Genomic DNA, 19257 nt, shown 5'->3' with positions numbered 1-19257 from the left:
ATAAAAAAATTCACATCTTTTTCCTCGATAGATTAATTTTATGACTACTGGATATCGCGAAGATGCCTCGGCTCGACTCGGAATATGAACAAAATAAAATTTGCGACAGACTAACCTGAGGCGACCGAATCTTCACACTGCGGCTAGCAAATGCGTTTTAAACTGTAACGTGTACACCCGATTTTTCTTTTGCGTTGATTTATGCTCTTGATTCTATGATACTGCAATTTAGTGAGATCGGCTAAGTTAAATGTGTATCGTACCGAGACTATTCTCTGTCATCATCCTCATCTTTCAGAAAATCAGGGATTTAATCTATTCTTTCAAAAACACACACACACACACACACATTTCACGGAAAGATCGAAGACGCGTCGCGTGGAAAAACAGACCCAAAATAAGACATTTTTTTTAAAACAAAATCACAGATAATTATAAAATTGAAAACTAATTTAAAATTACAAATCTAATTTTCAATATGTATAATAAATAGTTTTAAGTGGCCTATTGAGACTACTTACCTGTAAGTCTTTCGAAATATTTTCTATATTATTTTATTCATATTACTCATATTACTTTTTTAATTCTCAAAAGTATTACATAAAATAAACCTTACTTAATGTTTACTCATATTTACTCCTCATTAAATAATGAAAATTCAGATCTAATTTCCTTTCTTCATTTCAGAAAAGAGTCGAGCGGTACTTTCATATCTTCGATCCCTCCGGGAATCCTTACCTCGAGTTTACTCGGTAAATCAACAAAAAAAATTTCGAACATTACGGAACGGAACTAGTCTCGAGAGTGCTCTCTCATCTCGAGATCTACTTAGTCAAGTGAATCATCATCCAGCTGCAGCGTGAAGCGCCACCTTATCTGCGATTGCGCCTTTCCAAGAGAACACTGCAGGTGCACGGAAGCTGAAGGGGGAAACAGCACGTGATGGAAACGGTCTAATGCACGAAACAGGAAAAGCTTTTTTTAAGGAATAATACGTAGCATTTTGCCGTTGTTAAAAGTACAACTTCCCAAAGAGCTGCGTAGTCAATCACCAATTTTACGAGATTAAATATGATTAATCAAATTTTTCAACGATAGAATTAATTCACGTATTTAAATGGAAAAGTTGGAGATTTCAAGCCAAAAATAACACAATTATGTCATATGTAATAATGTTCCTCTAAAGAAATTTCGTTTTTCAAATAAATATATCTTTTTTTAACATTTTATTATATTAAATATGTTAATATCTTTTTCATTCCGAATTGTTAAAATTTCATAAAATATTAATTCGTAACAAGTAGATAGTATCCATTATTTGTACAATTATGTTTAGAAAACTGTATATACTCGCCGAATATTCGAGAAAAGTCAGATCAGAATTACAAAGAATTGTACATAAGAATTTAATCATTGAAAATTTCAGCAATGTTGTAATTATCCCGCGTTCATGATTGGAGTATTGTTACAGAAGTAAATTCGTAATTTGTAAGGCTTATTTTACACGTGATTTTTATTTGAATTGGCCTCGCAAACTGCGGGACTCATCCAACTCTCGGACTGTCCTTGATTGACTCCCATAAGAGAAGTTGTCTTTTACGTATCGCGTTGTCATCGTGACGAGACTGAGAAAACGCTATCTCGATGAACAGCAGTGCGATACAATGGCTGTCTGATGAATAATAAAAAATTGTGAGTTAAGTCGACAGACAAATAGATAGATGATTTGCGATGGCATTTCCGCGCAAACGGTATTGTTACAAAGCGATTATTTTGATTTCATTCTGTAGAAAAGATGATGACACTTGCTCGAGTTTGTTAGCTCATCTACACGATCAACATAGCGTGAGTGCGTATACATACGCATACGCATTCGCAATCGATTAGTGACTCGCGTCTTTTTTTCATAGAGCAGCGTAAAGGATGAGAAAAAACGAAAAAGCCGACCGTTTCCAGCGCGCACCTGATTTTTTCAAAGGAACTCACTCAGATATTAATGATGTTAAGTGAGTGTGTTTCTCTTTCTCTCTTTCTTTCATTCTTTTTCTTTTTTTCTCTCACACACACATACACACTTTCTTTCATTCTCTTTCTTTCAGTGTTTTTTGTTGCTCCGTCTCTCAACAATATGATTAAAAAAAAAAAAAGGAAAAAACAGATTGTGTGAGAGAGAATTGACGGGGAACAATTCTACCACATGCAGATTATTTCCTGCTTCTTCTCTTTCTTTCTCTCTCTCTCCCTTTCTCTCATTTATGTATGTGTTTCTTGCTCGGTCAGGTCCAGACCCCAGCGAAAATTAGGGGCGGGCCCATAGCACGAAGTGCAGCGGCGGGGGGTTGGGCCCGTCCATGGGGGGCGATCATCTGAAGCGCGGATGCATCATCGGCGTCAGCATCGGTCCAGGAAAGCCCATCGGCGCGGCGGCGAAGGCCGGATGCATCGCCGCACCCGGTGGTAGAGCCCCTATCATGCCTGGAAAGCAACGCAGCGGGAGATTAGTACTACCCGCAATCGGATCTCGTGGAGGGCAAAGAAAACAGTACGTTGCCCACGTGCGGCATACACGTGCTTTTGATTACTCGAGCCCGACGCCGCCGAACGAGACGACGTCTTGTTCGCAAAATTCCACAATAAAATATCTCTTTCTTTCTCTCATTCTCTCTTAATTGGGGATCAGGATCCCCAGGTATACTTACGTCGTGACTGTTCACGTTACAAGGTAATAATAATGAATGGGTCCTGCGTGTTGCGTTAATGTGCAGTTCACACGATTAAAAAAAAATGTTTTTTTTTCTGATAGTTTCTGTTACTGTGTCATATACCGTGCTCGTTTTTGGAGGACTACGTGACTTTCAGCGCAAAATAAGTCACAGAATTGTCGTGGCGTAAGTGAAATTGTGGACGGTTTTCTATGAAAATAATTCTCCAAAATAATTTTAGGTTTAGAAAATAAAAATATGTAATTTTTTTAAATGAAAATTGTAATAAACATTGAATTTATAAAACTTCTAAATTAGACTATTAAATTCCAATTGTGCTGCTTTAGTTTCCTATATCTGTTGTATAGATAATACTGTTGTATATTATTCAGATTCAAAGTTTGCCACAATTTAGACCCATGTTCCGCTGAAAAGGAAGTTGTCTGACAGCCGAACGATTATCACAGCACCGAAAGGAGTGTCGGAATATAATTCCGCGAGAATTATCAATTCAGTTAGTTAGAAGCGCGCTCACGAGCGATCCGCCTCTGATTGCTGAGACAAGCGTTAGCCAGCCGAGCGTGAATTCATGTGTTCGATCTCTAAGAAAAGTACGCTTTTTCGCGACGAGTCTCCACTTGCCTCTTTTCAGATAAGGACTGTGCCACCCGGTCAATTTATTCTCGACATACCACGTACTCTACGATCTACTCAGCAATTGCTGATCAATACGAATCACCAAACTAATTAGATATGCGTATATACGATAGGTACATAACGTACGTAGAACTCAGCTCAGCATGCAGTGCGCCGCATACGCAATACATCACAAACAAAACTGACAAGAAGGTGGTACCACACAGAGAAAAAAATCCCACACCATACAAGGAACGAGTCTCATCACTCGGGGGAGAAGAAGACGCAACATCGGGCTCGATATTGCGGAACGTATTATACGGAAGCATTACGCGGAGATCGTTCAGCTGTCAGCTGACTTCTTCCAAGGACATCGCCGCCAAAAACGCGCTTAGTCACTCAGAGAGATCCTCGAACTACGGCTCTGTTCTTTTTTTTTCTTTGTGTGTAGCAATAATTGAGCAGTGTAATATAATTGGTTTGAAATTCTCGAGAGCGTTAACCCCGATGCAAAATTAAAATTAATAAAATCAAATTCTCTTTTACTTGCACTATGTCTTCTTTCTCTTTCGTATGTTTTTAGTACGACAATACTCGAGTGCGAGTATCGCCTGGCATAATAAAGAGAAAAACCATATTAATCGGACGGACCCTCGATTGAACGCAAAAAAAGATATACTAGGTAACGTGAAGTCGTTTACTTACTGTTGCTCGGCTCAATTAATCTAAAATCTTTCATTGTGTAACACAAAAGCTAGGCTATGGTGTGAGGGAGATACATTACGTTCGTTCTCGTTGCTAGTTTCTTACTTTTTATGAGAAAAAAATTAAAAATAAAACAAAATCCACCGACGAGCACGGTGAGAACTCAATTCGATCCCTTCCCTCTTCAAAATATTTTGTTAATCCATTTATATTTATAATATTTCTACAGACGAGTTATTTCTCACTTGCGAGTTATTTCTCACTTGCGGTTTCTTTGAACAATTTTGAAAATCAATCTTTTTTTTAAGTAAAAATATCCTCGTTCTTAATAAGAAATTTAAACATCAGATATCTTTATAATTTTCACATCGCAAATCTGTTGACAGAAAGTCTGTTTGAAATCATGGGACAAAAATCTTGTTGTTTATTTAAATCTCAAAATTTCAAAATAATTGCTATTTTTGTAAATCTCGAAAGCACAGTTTTGCAATCTTATTCATAATTAAAGAGATTATTAAGTTCTTCATAATGCTGTTGAGAAAAATGACTATTAGTCTGTAAATAGGAAGAATCCGTAGATAAAAAAAAGTAGTTCGATAGATCTATAAAATTTTATATGTCAAAAGTTGAAATCACCAAAGTTACCACTTTAATATGATTTATGAAAAAAAGAGTGATCATCGATCGAACGTGAAGAAGGAAGGGACTAAAATCGCGAGAGAAACATAATCATCGTTTGTAATTAATCATTCGTTTCGTATCACTTTGGAACGACAACTTCGAACGACTGTCAGTACCGTGCCCAAGGAAGCAGTTTCTCCACTACTGTATCACAACACCAGGATTCCAAGCTATATATAATATATAAGTAATACTGAAGAGACAAGATGGTAACACGGCTGCTGGCGAGGTAAATAATGGCGTATGTGAGTCATAAGAAGAGTAATGGTTAAATCGAGAGAGTGTGAATAAAGAAGCTGAGAAACGGAACGGAAAGGAAACAAAGAAATCATACATGAAAGAGATGTATAAAAACTGTAACGGCCGAGCGGCCGGAAAGTCTCTCTTTATCTTCCGTGTAATAAATTTTGCACAAAAAACTGCACAGGAATTAAACAATTGCAAAAATTTTTTTAAATATATCTATAAAATTGTGAAATCGTAAATGGAAAAACAAATGTCACGCTGTACCAAAAAGTTAATATTAATTTAGAAATGTAATATGACAGGTCAGATAGGTATATCAATGAACGATCGAAACAAATCTATTAAATAATTTAATATGTTAAAAAAAAAATTTGTCACATAAAATTATCTCTTGGAATCGAAAATCTCTAGAAACAAAAATGAATAACTTAACGAAATAATTATCCAAGTTCTATTTCAAATAACAATCAATTAATAAGGAAAAATGATAATCTGTGCGTAATAATTGTGGACTTAATCATAATCATGCGTAACCTTAGTAAATAAAAAATACAATAATTTTTCAAATAATTTAACTCATAAGACTAATGCTTTTTGTTCCGCTTCACAATTATTTTTACTATTTATCAGTTTTACACCACACATACACAAAGTATCCATATTCATTAACCATATAACAATTCCATCTAATTAAATTTACGTATTGATCAACATAGTAACCAATTATTTTGATCAACCTAATACGAGCGATCGTTCAGCGATACAGCTATTTTTTACATATTTTCCAATGTCTCGTTACTTCGCTTTGCTATAGACATTCTTCAGATCAGGACAAACAAACGTGTTCAAAATGTGGCAAATTGGTTCAGGAAATTGACGTTAAGAATGAAAGAAGAACATATCGTTGGCCGCTCGACCCAACTGCCCAGTGACAAAATATTACGAATATACAGAAATATATGCACAGTAGCTCGCGAAAGCTGTTCGAACAGTTTCCCTACACTGTCATTCTAAGTTTTCGGGAGTCACTATGTATATATATCACGTATATACGTATATATACATGTAGGTGTATTAATGACAGTGATGACAAGATTAATCAACAATATATAAGAATAATAATAAATATAACAAGATATATATAGATATATATATGTATATAGATATAGGCCATGTCACCGCATGCTAATTGCTAAGGACCAACCTTGTAGCGCTTGTATTGTAAAACACGGTTTTAGTAACCAGACTGGGTTCGTTCGACACTCATCGAGGAGTGACCGGGCGCCCTGCAAACGCACCGTTAAACGTATAAACGAACAAGGACTACAAGACGCTGTGTCGTCGAGATTCTGTGGCGTATCATTCGGTCGAGAATCTTGATCTCTATAGTTTCTATTCTGAATAGTCATGATATTCTTCCCGCCTCGCTTTCTCTTTCTTTGCCGTCTCGAGTCAGTATATATACGCAATTTCGCACACGTTGTCAATTTTTCTAACCCCTTCCCCCCAAATGTCAAGTCTGTTTCTTATTTCTGTCTCAATGCTTTCATTGTCTTTCTTTAGCATATAAGCTTTCTTTTTCAAGGAATAAAAATGGCTGACATAAATAATTAGTGCAAATTGCTGTGCAACGTGCAATCGAATTAAACTAAGGCATGTCAAGGTATAGTTTGGTTAATAATTGACATTTTTCCTCATTCGTAAATATAAAAAAAAATCCCTTTTCGGTCGTTGACCGAGTAAAGGACTGGGTAGAAGTAAATATATAAGGGCAGTGTTCACGGAGACAAAGTATAAGGATATACATCGGCATTTCCGATGGAATCTGAACGTCGATAAATTTAAATTACTCAACGAAACTATTTGATTAATTCAAATTCATATTGCACAATATATTGATAAAGTTCCAATAATTAATGAATCGTCGTTAAATATAAACGCTCTATCGGAAATGCTTTCTACATTAGAACAATGTAACAAACTGATTTTGTTAGATCACGGATATGCGATATCCACAAAGTAAAAAAAAAAAAGACAGTGAAGAGGTCGCTTTCGAAAAACGGAGAAAACAGAGCAAGACTTTTAATTCAATATATTTCATCCAAAACTTAACGCGTGTTAAAAAAAGAAAACTTAATCGCGATACGATTCATTTTCATGCGCCGATTAATGTTACCGTTTTCAATAGCCAGTAAGGGGGGAAGGGCAGGGACAATTGAAAAGAAATCGACAAAAAAGTACTAAGGGGAAATTTTCAGATTTCAACAATAAAAGGGGACAAAAAAGACAACAGTTCCGTTCGACGAGTACGCGGTGGCAAAGAGGATAAGGGGATACGGCGGGAGAATTTTTCGTAAAGCTCAAACCCGCAGACACTTACCTGGCGGCAGGCCCATGGGGGGCGGTCGCATCATGTTACCTCCATGAATGAGAGCAGGTGCGGCCAGAGTCATAGTGGGTCGCATTAGGGGAGCCATCAATGCAACCGAGCTGACAGGCATTGCTGCGGCTGAGGCTGGTACCATGACCGCCTGCGGCGGCCGTTGGAACCTCTGCTGTTGTTGTTGCAGCGCATTCAGTGCCGCCGCCTGCTGCTGCCGCTGCTGCTGATCCGCCTGAAACGCGGCCGCTGCCACATTCGCGGCCGCTTGCTGCTGTTGTTGTGCCTGTTGCTGTTGTTGCTGTTGCTGTACCGCTTGCTGCTGCTGTGCTGCCGCTTGTTGCAAGGCAACGGCCTGCTGCTGCTGGCTCACTGTCCCTACCGTTGCCTCCGATTGCGTCGGTCGTCCAGACTCATCGGTTTGTCGACGTTGATACTTTGGCAGTCTTGCCCTTATTTCCTCCTAAAAAACGAATGCTTTGTTTAAAACCTACTATATGCTTTAGCAGTTTCCATAACAGTTTCCAAATAATTTTTGGGATATCAAAATTTTCTATTTATTTTTAAAATTACTCGTTTCATATATACATTATGTCATATGCTATGCTCTATATACATATATTACATCTATGATTATAATTAAGAACAGAGGTAATCATAAAAAAATTAAGAAATAAAAATTAAAACTTACTAGACTAAGATCTTCTGGAGGATGAATGATCTTACTGGCGGCCCCAGTGGTCGCAATAAGATTCACTTTCTGATCACCGCTGCTAGCGAGACTATTACCAGTTGCACCAGATTCGCCAACGCTGCTGTAAGCAGGGAATGTAGGCTTTACTGGGCCTATGGAACCGCCACCACTGGCCACCGACGTGATCGGTTTAAAGTCTGTGCCAAGAGGTGCAGATCCAGTGACCGATGTCGCTGTCGATGCTGCTACTGTCGAAACAGCTGCAGCAGCACTCGGGAACAGCGGACGCGCTGGCGGCATCGATGCGCCTGAGACTGGTGGTTGCATACCGGAAGGCATGCCTGACATGCCAGGCATCATGCTAGAAAAGAAAAAATCAAGTTACGCGCGTGAACAATTTTAATTATAATTCGTTATTTGTTTTTCTTCATAAAAGTTTATAAATATTCAATATTTGACAATAAAATTTATAAGCTATGTTACTAAATTTAACTAAATCTAAATATAATTAAATAATAAGACTTTAATTTGAATAAAGGTAATCAAAGATGGTATGTAAGAACGTAAAAAACAAAGAGCATTTGAAAATCTATAAAAGAATGATAATTTATTGGATTTTCTATAAGATTCTAGATAAATTAATATTGAGATGTTGGATATTTATAGTCAGAAATTTACATATAAAATAAAAGAAATTAGAGATATGCAAGATATAGTAGTTAATTAATACATACCCTGGGCCCATAAAGGGAGGTCCTACGTGGCCCATCTGCATCATAGGATGCATAGGAGGCATACCGGGATGTGGTGGCATTCCATGATGAGGAGCCATACCTGGATGTGGCGCCATACCAGGTAGCGGCGGCATACCTGGCTGTGGTGGCATTCCGGGTAAACCAGCCCCCATGCCAGGCATTGCACCAGGCGCAGAACCTAACAGACCCTCGGGTTTTGCCTTTTTCGGCACAGGCTCATCCTCGCCAGATGACGGCGAGCCCGGCCTACCGCCATTTCGTTGCCTCTCGTGTTCCTTTGCATCGTTCGGCGGTATGCCTTCCATCCCATAAATCTCTATCTCAATGTTGCTACGATTTGGCAATGAATTCGGTACCTTGTCTATTGCCTCCTTGTGCACCTGCAAAGAGAAAATTTGTATTAATCTTGAGACAATGTTATAAGTAGACAAAACATAAAGATAACAAGAATGTAACTTTACCTGCATACAATGTATGCTAAGCCCTGGTCCAGTATACAGTTTCTTGTGGCAGATATGACATTTAAAGTGCTTTGCCTTTTGATGTTGAATGAGAATCTTTTCATCTTCAAATTCACGATTGCAATACCTTTTGAAGAATGGTATTAAGGAAATTTACAGTATAAGATTTAAATTTTAAAAAAGTTTCTTATATATGTCGACTTTCTTAAATAAGTAACGTCATCAATAAACCTAAAAAAAATTATAATTTGCAAAACAATGCAGAAAATTATTGGAGATTTATGTTTGTCCCTGAAAAATTTGGATTCCTCAAAATCTTTTTGTTAAAAAAAATTTTTTTAAATTTATTATACTTAAAAAAATATTATATTATTTAATTTACCGCAAAGTATCACAGAAAACTTTTCTTGCAAGTTTTTATTTCTCAAATAATGCAAACAAACAACTAAATATAACTTACTCTTAACACAAGACAAATACAAAATGCCCTGTCAAAATTTAGTCATAACAAGCTTTTTATTTAATTGATTAACTCAACACTTGCAAGTCATTATGAAACATATATTTCCATCCCCTAACTATTCATCAGAAAGAAATTATTCATGATTTCACAAAATAAATTCTGTTGACTGATTTTTAATTAATTCTTTACAAAAGACTTAAATTTAATTCATAAAGTATCCCGTTATTTAATAACTTTTTCAAAATCAAAAGATTCATATTTTCAATCCTATTTAAAAAAAAAAAAAAAAACAAACAAACAGTTAAACAGCCGAGTGAAAAAATTAAGTGGGAGGAGCGTCAAATCGAAAATTAGTCCTAACTTCGTGGGACGTGAAATGGGAAACATCGATCCGAGGGTCCGAGGGTGCTTCCGCGTGGAAGCCCCTCGCTCGCGTTACATCATCGCACCGCGTCAACGCGAGGACAGTGGAAAAACAGCTGCGCTCTCTCACGTACACACGTATACACAAAGAGAGATGTCGTGTGTCGCGGTGACGCGAGGAAATCGCGTATCGATTTCCACGCCTTCCACGAACGTCTCGCTTGCACACATTTGAGGTCGGTTCTGATCGAGTTTTCTCCTCGGCAGAGCAGAAAATCATCACCCACTGTTTAAAAATCACTGGCCGATCGCGATCGCGCAACCAGCCCAATCCGAATATATGGTTACGTAAATACGACCGCTGCAGATCATCGCCGTGTCGTCATTGTCGCAGTCCTGGGAGGAAACAAAAAGGATACCAACACCAGGGTCTCGACTGCTTCTTTTTCTTGCGACCCATCTTTCCGTCGGATTACCGGAGACTTTTCGCTATCGGCAGTGACTCTCCTCCGTTAAGACGATCCTCGAAGTGCGGGTATACGCGGTGCAGGACCTCGATGATCGTAACACCGCACACACGCACACACGCGAAAACCGATAATGGCCGCCGTGCCTTTTCCGCGGCCGGATGCCGGAAGTCGCCAACGTGGCGCACCACAAGATTCCAAGGCCTAGAGGAATCTAGGGAACTTTCTGGCGGACAGGTTTTCTTAGGGATGGCGGGATTTTTACAAATTGAACTATACGTGAAAATCGAGAGTAAACTTCACTCAATTTACGGCTATATACGTATATTTTTTTATACATAAAAATTGGTGAGATCGTATTCGACAAGTCGTATCAAGAGGGCAAAGAAAATTGCAAATTATTAATTTATATTTGAAATTTGTTTGTATGTAGCGCGCATTAAACACGTATACATAATAAAAATATAAAAAAATATAATGCTCAGAAGATATATGTTATATAATGTGTATATAGCATATTATACATATACATATTATATATATATATATATATATATATAAAATATGCATGCATGTGTGTGTATATATATGTAGAAACACACCATAAAAAATATTCAAGAATTAACTATCAAATTACTATACTCTTTCTTATTATAGGACTTCTTATGTGCTTCAATATTCGCCACAATTATTGATGTACTTTCTGAACGTGATTCAATATTAAAAATAAATATAGAATTGACGTTCTGAAATGTTACATTTTTCTAACTTACATTGTAAAGAGAAAGCTCCAAATCAGGACTGGGATTCTGTACACGGTTATCAATAGTTCTCGATTCGATAAGTGTTGTTATGCATACATTTCACATATCCAAATATGTGCGCGATGACACTTATAAAAACAAAAACTATTGGTAGCTGTATACAGAATCCTGGCTAAGGTTTGGTAATCATGATGACTGTAGCAGCAATTCATAAATCTCCCTCTCTCTGTTACAATAAAATACAGGGATAGGAATTAATAATTTTTCCATGATCAGAAAGAACACTTCCGTTAGCAGGCTCCAATTCTTGGTTCCAAGGGAATGTCACTCTCGAAATCGTTGGACTCACTGATACTGTCAGGATCGTCCAAGGATACGGACCTCTCTCTCTTTACTTCCATCTTAATTTCTGTCTTCGGCACTTTATTTGGCTAAATTTACATTATGTCAAATTACATCTTTGACTGAGTTTACATATTAAATTATATTATTTTAAATTTATTATCGTACTAATGTAAATATTTGTATTATTGCATAATCATACTTATATCGTATTAAATTTATATTGTGTCAAATTGTGCTGAGATAGTAAGTAAAGAACTAAGGATATAAAATTATAGTTTACCTGTGTTCTGTGATTAACTGTTCTCTTAACTAAATTAGATATATGTCTCGATATATATCTATTGGCCGTGCACTCCACTCTCCTAATGTCGAAGTCCTGATCGATCTTGGAAACCGTTTGTATTCTTTGTTGCTCGGAAGTTACATACAAATCATCGGAATTATGGTAAGCGTTATGACAGTCATAGGCCTTCTTGTTGCAAAACAACGCCGAGCATACTGTGCATTTGATAAAATCATCCGGCATATTCTCTCTCTCTTTCTGCAAAACAGTTCGCACACACACAAGTATCGTTGAAATATAATTAAATTTCCAAACATTCAACAAAATTATATAAAAATTATTGATTACGCTCGTTAATCACTCATACTTTTTCATATGTTTAAAATAGTAAATAACTATCAACAACACTATATATGTATTCCTTACTTGTGTATGCCTCTTCTCCAAGTGCCGTTGTAAATTATACTTTATAACGTATTCGACGCCACACAAGTGACAGTAATATACGCTCAATGCTTCATTCCTACAGTTCAATTTGATCTTGTTGCTAGGTGGAGGAGTGGCTATCGGTTTAAACATGTATGTATGTCTGGAAAATATTTCAAGCAGTCAGATAATTTTCTAAATATACATTCTTAGAAGATGGATTGATTGATAAGCAGCTACCTTCTATGAATGGAACAATGATAATCCAGTGCCTTTTCACTGTAAAATATCAAGTTACACTCCTCACATTTTCTATGTTGATCCTTATTCTCGCTTTCAGTTGGATCGTGCGAGAGTTCATGATTATCCCTGTGATTCTGAACAAATGCATTACTTTTTGTAACATTATTTTAGAAACAAGAAAAAAACAAGAGAAATGGAGTATTACAGGGCACCTTACCTTTAAGGGAAACTGTTTTCCACAATAGGCACAATGGAATTTAATCAGTGAATTGGAGTGCATCCTAAATCTGTGCCTTATTGTCTGCCGTACTGTCTCAAATGACTGAGTACATATGTCGCACTGAGTGTTTGGAGTTTTTATATGTTTCACTGGTTGTCCACGTATATCTATCTTCTTATTTGCATGATTTCTATGCCAGATAGAAAATTTATTTAAAATATAGATCATAAATAATAAAGTTTATATATATATATATATATATATATATATATATATAATTTAATATACATATATAATAGCAAAAAGTTTAAACTTGTTTCTATAATAAATTGAACAAAGTAAAAATGACAAATCAATTCCAAATCAGTTTCATTCAAGTCAAATTTCCGTGCATCTTAATTTTTATCTATCATTAATTTCCATCTCCAAATATCATTTTTATTGCCTCATATTTTGTAAATAAGCATTTTTGCCTATATCGATGCAACTACTTGTACGCGCGCGTGAATGTTTATGTCAGTTCATGAATGCGTTCATGTTTTGAATGAGAGTCTCGTCGACGACGCATTCATGATAACATTGCGAAGTCACGATTAATCAACTCAAAAGTGAGTCACATGAATAGCGACTTGATTATGACTTGGCGACGAGCGTACCTAAAATGTTCTTTCAACGCTTCTTTTGAATCCATCTTCAATTCGCACAAAACGCAACTGTACTCGCCCCGGGTACTCATTTAGACGCTCGGAGTTACTCGAAGGTGACACGTAAAAACGAAAGTGAGTATTGAACAATTTGAACGTGAGATTCGAGCGCGAAACGCTGAGATCTCTGCAAATTGTCACGTTCGGCGCGATCAGCCGGTCAAATCCAATCCGTCGTTGCCAGGTCCAGCCTTCTTAACTCAATGGTTTTCTGTCCCTCTCGGGGCACAGTACCACGATTTCACAGAATGTTGGAGCAGCAATCGTAGGAGTAAATTGTGCTCCCAAGGTCCAGCCTCGTCCACCTCGTCGTCGGTAAAACACCTGTTCTTACGAGCAAGAGAAAGAAGGGAATTGTGGATTGGGAGACACGACAAATATCAATTTTCAGCCATTTTAATCGGCGTCGAAAGGACGCGCCATCTGACTGATACGCGACCGAGACGCACAAATAATATATATTTGTAAAAGTATAGGAATTTAATCATCGTCACGTGGCGTAATTGAGGTTTTAGGAATTAATGTAAAAGATTTTTTTCTTTGAAATTGTAATTATAATTCAGAATATACAGATAATTTTGAAAATAAAATTCGGATTATAATAACAATAATCTTTATCTTATTCAAAATTAAGTTTTACTTCTAATTAATATAATTCAGGTAAAAAGTAAGAGTATTCCATAAAAATATTATTTGCCATGATATAATTGTATTTATCTGGTTATTATGCAAATGTAATTTTCATATTTCTTTCTTCACAAGTTTCTGACGGAAGACATTTTTTCCTATAAAATGTTATATAAAATATATATATATATATATATACATACAACTAAGATCTATAAAATAAATTTAATACTGTCGTTTGACAAATTCTCCTATTTTTAGTAGTAGTATACTCTTTAGTATGGAATATATATATATATATATATATAAAACTAAGACTGGTATTCGTAGTTAATTCTTATTTTAAGACCATCTTAATATCTTAAGATGCTAATATGGCTCTGTGATTAGGCCATGACATCTTAAGAAAGTACTTAAGATGATCTTAAATATAAAACTCGACTATGAATACTGGCCTAAGAGACAAGTGTGGTGTACTAATAGATAGCACATTTGGTCTGTTATGTCGAAGGTCTCGGATTCGAGCCCAACCAAAATCGTATATTAAAACTTGTATTGTTATCATCGACATAAAGAATGAACTGAACATCGCAATAGACAGACAGACGCTCACCATAGAAAAAGAGCTATTACATGAGGCTTATATTTGTCTCTTTTCTAGCACATCATTAATTATTTTGATGAATGAAATTGAAAAGTGTCAAACATAGGCCTCATATATAATATATTTTTTTCTATAACGAGTGCCCGTCTGTTTATCGCAATGCTCGTCTGTTTATCGCAATGCCCAGTCCATTCTTTAGGCTGATGGTTGTTATACACTCATTCTCTTCTTCAATGGCATGATAGACCATCAAAAGAGTATTCTATACCCATAGATTTCTCTACCTTAATCATTCGCAACCGGCGTTAAATTGTAAGTCTATGTCCCGTATGTCTATGTACAATGCGCATACGTATGTCTATCTATATGCGCATCATAGATATGTAAAAGAGAAAACAGGCTTTTAAGGATGTATCGGACTGAAGTTCAAAATGGTACAAAGTTGCTAAAAATTTGTGAAATTGTTCTTTTAGTTTCCCTAATACACTGCAAAAAATTGAAAATGCATCCACTAAATGGTTGCTGAATTATAACTATTTTAATTTTCACTGGTTTTACATGGTATCCTTTTCTATCTTATGGAAAAGGACAATCTTGACGGATGAAACAGCTAAAAAAATATAGAAAAAATAGTACCAATGTTTTGAATTTTTTTGTACATCTAGTATATGAATAGATGAAAATATCTGCCAATTGTCTTCACTACACCGTTTTAAAGAAATAAAATATAACTTGAGATAATTGTGCATTTTCACTGTCAAAAGTTTAAACTCATAAGTGAAAAAAATCGCAAATATGTAAAAAATACCTTTATAAGAGTAAAAATAAGACTCCAACTATCGTTTCATTCAAGTTTCTTACATCTAGATTTACTATGCGTTAGGCATAGATATTTAAGTATTTCAAATGTCATGCACTTTTGTTTAAGATTATATGTCCGATACACCCTTAAGCCCATTACATGAGGAAGTAGAGGATAAAAATCTAAGATTTAGCTTTCTAGGATACATCTATCAATAATTGTCAATATATCTATCAGTTCCTTGCTTAGCACGGAATAAAGATCAAATTAATGTTTTAGAATATACATTTCCAATGCTTCGTGCTAGTTTTTATCTCTAAGTCGTAAGTTTATATTAACACTTTGCCAATGAAAGATTTACTAAACTGAAACTGAGAAAAATTTTAAAAACTAATTTTCATATTTTGGTAATACGCATTCATGTACTTTCGAAAAAAATTTGTATACATATATTTGAAAAATTTGACAAAGTGTTAATGAAGACCTTAAATTTATCGCGAATATTTATACGCTATGCAAAAATGAGTCAATCTACAAAATTAAGAGATTTATTGCGCTTAATAACAAGACTCTGAAGTTTTATGAATATTTCAACTAGTCGAGTCTCTTTCTTTTCCTGAAATAACAGTGGATCAGCTCATTTTTGCAGATGAGCACTTCATTTGTATATTAATGATCGCAATTAATGCAGTTGTTGATATATTGGCGACGATTGCCCATCTGTCACACCTTGCGCCGCCAGTTCCGCAAGCGTTCGTTCGAGGTAACTATAGTCGGGGTAACCATGGCCAGACGTAGAAGGTCCGAGCTCAGTTTTGTGATGAATCTCGTTCCATGTGACGACGTCTTCGCGACCAGTGGTGACCGATCGGCCGATCGTGAAAATTAGTCTGCGCTCGAATGCGATCTGCAGTAGTCTCAGTACACGACGACCAAGAGTGTTATCTGGCAGATAGCATACCCGGGGGAAGCCCACGGCGTAATACGCCTGGCCCGGATTCGGATGTTCGTTACCCTGAATTCCGGATGGAATGCTGAAAGAATTAAAATTAAAATTGATTTCGGTTTCCAATTGTTTCTTTTAAAGATATATATTTACATTTATTTTAAAAAAGATATAATCCATTTGTTATTAAATTGATTTCTAAATTTATTTAAAATTAAATTACATTACTTTATTTTTAAAATATAAAAAAATCTATTCTTTTAAAATAAGAATTCTTTTAAAAAATTGTTGATATATATAGAATAGAGAAATAATTATAAGATTTATATAGAAAGATTTATAGAAATTAAAACTAAAAAGTATGAAAGCACTTTATAATTTTATAATATTTCTAGTTTATTTAAATTTCTCCCGAAGACAAATTCTTATTCTTTCCAATACTCACTCATAAGTAATTTGTATGGTATTGGTATTCGGGAAGCCCGGTAATGCCCGCGGTATTCGTGTCCAGTTCATCATGCCTGGCGGCTGATTACCCCTCTTTTCGCCGTAGATCATACGACAAACTGGACACTGTATGTACATGGGCGGCTGCTGGCAGCTGAGCATCGCGTTCAAGCACGCCAAGTGCAGTCTGTGCCTGCAACGCGTCAGTTCGACCGTCAATGGCTCTGGAGCACCCAGACATACGGGACACGAATCGGAACCATCGCTCTCCACCACCTTCACGTACTGGGATATCACATCGGACGTGGCGTCCATCCCTGCAAAATTAATTAACGTTGATGTATTGATATCGTACGTTTGAAAACACTCTAAAATTGAAATATATCAATACTTGCAAATAAGCTTTCAAAATAATGAATTGGAAATTAATTGATATTTTTTAGACCAAATTTTCAGATAGGTTTCATAAAAAATTTTCCTGTGATTATATTAAAAATGTATTTATATTGTTTTTATTAGTTTACTGACTGATGCAGCAATCCTAAATATATTTTTGTAAGCGCATACCGAGAATGGAATCCTTGAAACCCGCGTCGTCGCTTCCTATGCTGCTATCTAGCAAATCGACTGGATTTTCGTGACTCAAGTATGTAGACACAGTATCCACGCTTGGTCTGCGACCACTCTTAGTACTGCTGGAATCGACGTCGAGCACCGTATCCCAGGTCTTTCTTTTTTGACCAGATTCCACATTCGTTGCCGTGGGATTGTTCTCGATGCCATGTTTGCTGCTGAATATATTGAAGTTACTAAGAATAACGCGCGCGATATTCGTCGGTTCGTTCGTCTCCCCGTTTTTACCCTGAAAAGAAAAATTTACGAGTGAGAGATTTCTAATCTCCATAAAAACAATATCGTGTCGAAACAAGTTGGAACTCACTTTCTTGTTTTTCTTTGTACTTCCGTTAGACGATTTCTTATGCGTAACCTTGACGGTTGAACTCTTGACCATAACTGATGCGGATCTTCTCCCAGAAGTGACTTGCAACTCTTCCAGCGCGACTTTGACCAGTGGATAAGGCGCCTGTTGTATGCGTCTTATCGGCCTCACATAGCCCGTACAACATCTCACTTGTGTCAGATTGCAGAAGTTGATGATGTAGGGGAATCCTAAGTAGGTCTTGGAAATGTCGATAGTTTTGTCACCCTGCAAAATAATATTTTATTAAAATTTTATCAAAATTTATTAAATTTTATTTTATTAAACTCAAGCATAAAAATATTTTATTTTGTATTATGCAATATTTATCTGCTTACTCTCGCCCATGCTTCCTCTATGAGACATTGCACTTCCATATCATAAGTGTGCCAATCATCTGAATCACCTGCCCATTCCCACTTGGCACCTTTGCCGGCTGGTGAACCTGGTAGATAAAACTTTCTCCTTACATTGTGCGTCTCGTCGCCATCGTCGCTGCATTGTGTTTTTGTCTTCAAGTTGATGTAATACCTAATTTTCAAACAAATCAACATATATTATTATCTGTAAATTGGAGGATTGGAGTAATTAAATCTAATGTTTATTTTTTGCTCATATAAAGTTTTTACTTAAATTATTGATAAGAGTTGATAAAAAATATAAAAATGTATTAATACGTATGATTTTATCTTTATTTGGTATAACAGCAAAAAATATGTATTGCTATATTTCTAAAAGTAATTATGTTTATTGTATGTGTGTGTATATAAAATGCACACAATATACAAAATAAAATAAAAATGTACATGGTTTTATTTTTTTCATATATAAAAATAATAAGTATTTAAAAAATAATCAGTGTTAAACAATTCACAAATAAAATTTTCAAGTGTTTGCCATATACATCTGTTCAGCTTTTCTCTTTCTCCTCTTTCTTTTTTTTTTCTTTTTCTCTGCAAAACCCAAACATACACCTGCCACATTTTTTATCGCGAGGCAAGTGCAATTAAGGCGAGCGGACAGACTAGTCTACAGGCGGTCGTATTTCGTTCGGACCTGTCGAGGGTGGGATCCGCGTCATTGAGGAAGACCCGCGTGAGTTTCTTATAATGGGCCCGTTCGAGATGCTGCGACACGGCCGGGCTGTAGGGCCTCCAACGTCCGTGATGATTCTCCCACTCCCACACGACCACCGCATGTCCATGCTCCTGCCCCTGGGCGCTGCTCATCCTCTCTCACGTAGCTGTCGTGCCTCCGTCGCGCCGCACTCACCGCTCACCACCGCGTTCTCTCCCTGTGGAATTTCACACGCAC

At 36.4% G+C, this 19257-nt stretch overlaps 3 protein-coding genes across 4 annotated transcripts; all 3 read right to left on the bottom strand.

Moving 5' to 3' along the window:
- Positions 1-576: 576 nt before the first annotated feature.
- On the bottom strand, positions 577-10718 carry LOC105828640 (BUB3-interacting and GLEBS motif-containing protein ZNF207). 2 transcript variants are annotated; one of them, XR_003625983.2, is made up of 7 exons: positions 10506-10718; positions 9261-9387; positions 8779-9179; positions 8042-8405; positions 7351-7813; positions 6175-6256; positions 577-2475 (listed from the first exon to the last, which is right to left on the bottom strand). XR_003625983.2 is itself a non-coding variant. In XM_012667098.3 (6 exons), exons 1-6 carry the CDS (start codon positions 10544-10546, stop codon positions 2363-2365), a joined length of 1509 nt encoding a protein of 502 aa, XP_012522552.1. In that variant the 5' UTR covers positions 10547-10718; the 3' UTR covers positions 577-2362. The 2 variants fall into 2 exon arrangements, 1 of the variants encoding a protein (XP_012522552.1); XM_012667098.3 differs by lacking the exon at positions 6175-6256.
- A 146-nt stretch (positions 10719-10864) lies between these two features.
- LOC105828642 (PR domain zinc finger protein 5) lies at positions 10865-15408 on the bottom strand. The gene is made up of 6 exons (XM_012667100.3): positions 13491-15408; positions 12832-13024; positions 12612-12748; positions 12372-12534; positions 11943-12203; positions 10865-11748 (listed from the first exon to the last, which is right to left on the bottom strand). Exons 1-6 carry the CDS (start codon positions 13568-13570, stop codon positions 11608-11610), a joined length of 975 nt encoding a protein of 324 aa, XP_012522554.2. The 5' UTR covers positions 13571-15408; the 3' UTR covers positions 10865-11607.
- A 301-nt stretch (positions 15409-15709) lies between these two features.
- On the bottom strand, positions 15710-19201 carry LOC105828644 (protein deltex). Its single transcript, XM_012667102.3, has 6 exons — positions 19000-19201; positions 18282-18474; positions 17905-18171; positions 17532-17826; positions 16963-17281; positions 15710-16605 (listed from the first exon to the last, which is right to left on the bottom strand). The coding sequence occupies exons 1-6, from the start codon at positions 19170-19172 to the stop codon at positions 16254-16256; spliced, it is 1599 nt and encodes a 532-aa protein (XP_012522556.2). The 5' UTR covers positions 19173-19201; the 3' UTR covers positions 15710-16253.
- Between the last annotated feature and the right edge of the window lie 56 nt (positions 19202-19257).

The sequence above is a fragment of the Monomorium pharaonis genome, chromosome 11, assembly GCF_013373865.1.
Source record: "Monomorium pharaonis isolate MP-MQ-018 chromosome 11, ASM1337386v2, whole genome shotgun sequence".
Taxonomy (NCBI): domain Eukaryota; kingdom Metazoa; phylum Arthropoda; class Insecta; order Hymenoptera; family Formicidae; genus Monomorium; species Monomorium pharaonis.
Note: the sequence above shows the minus strand (reverse complement) of the source record. Positions and strands in the feature narration are given on the sequence as shown.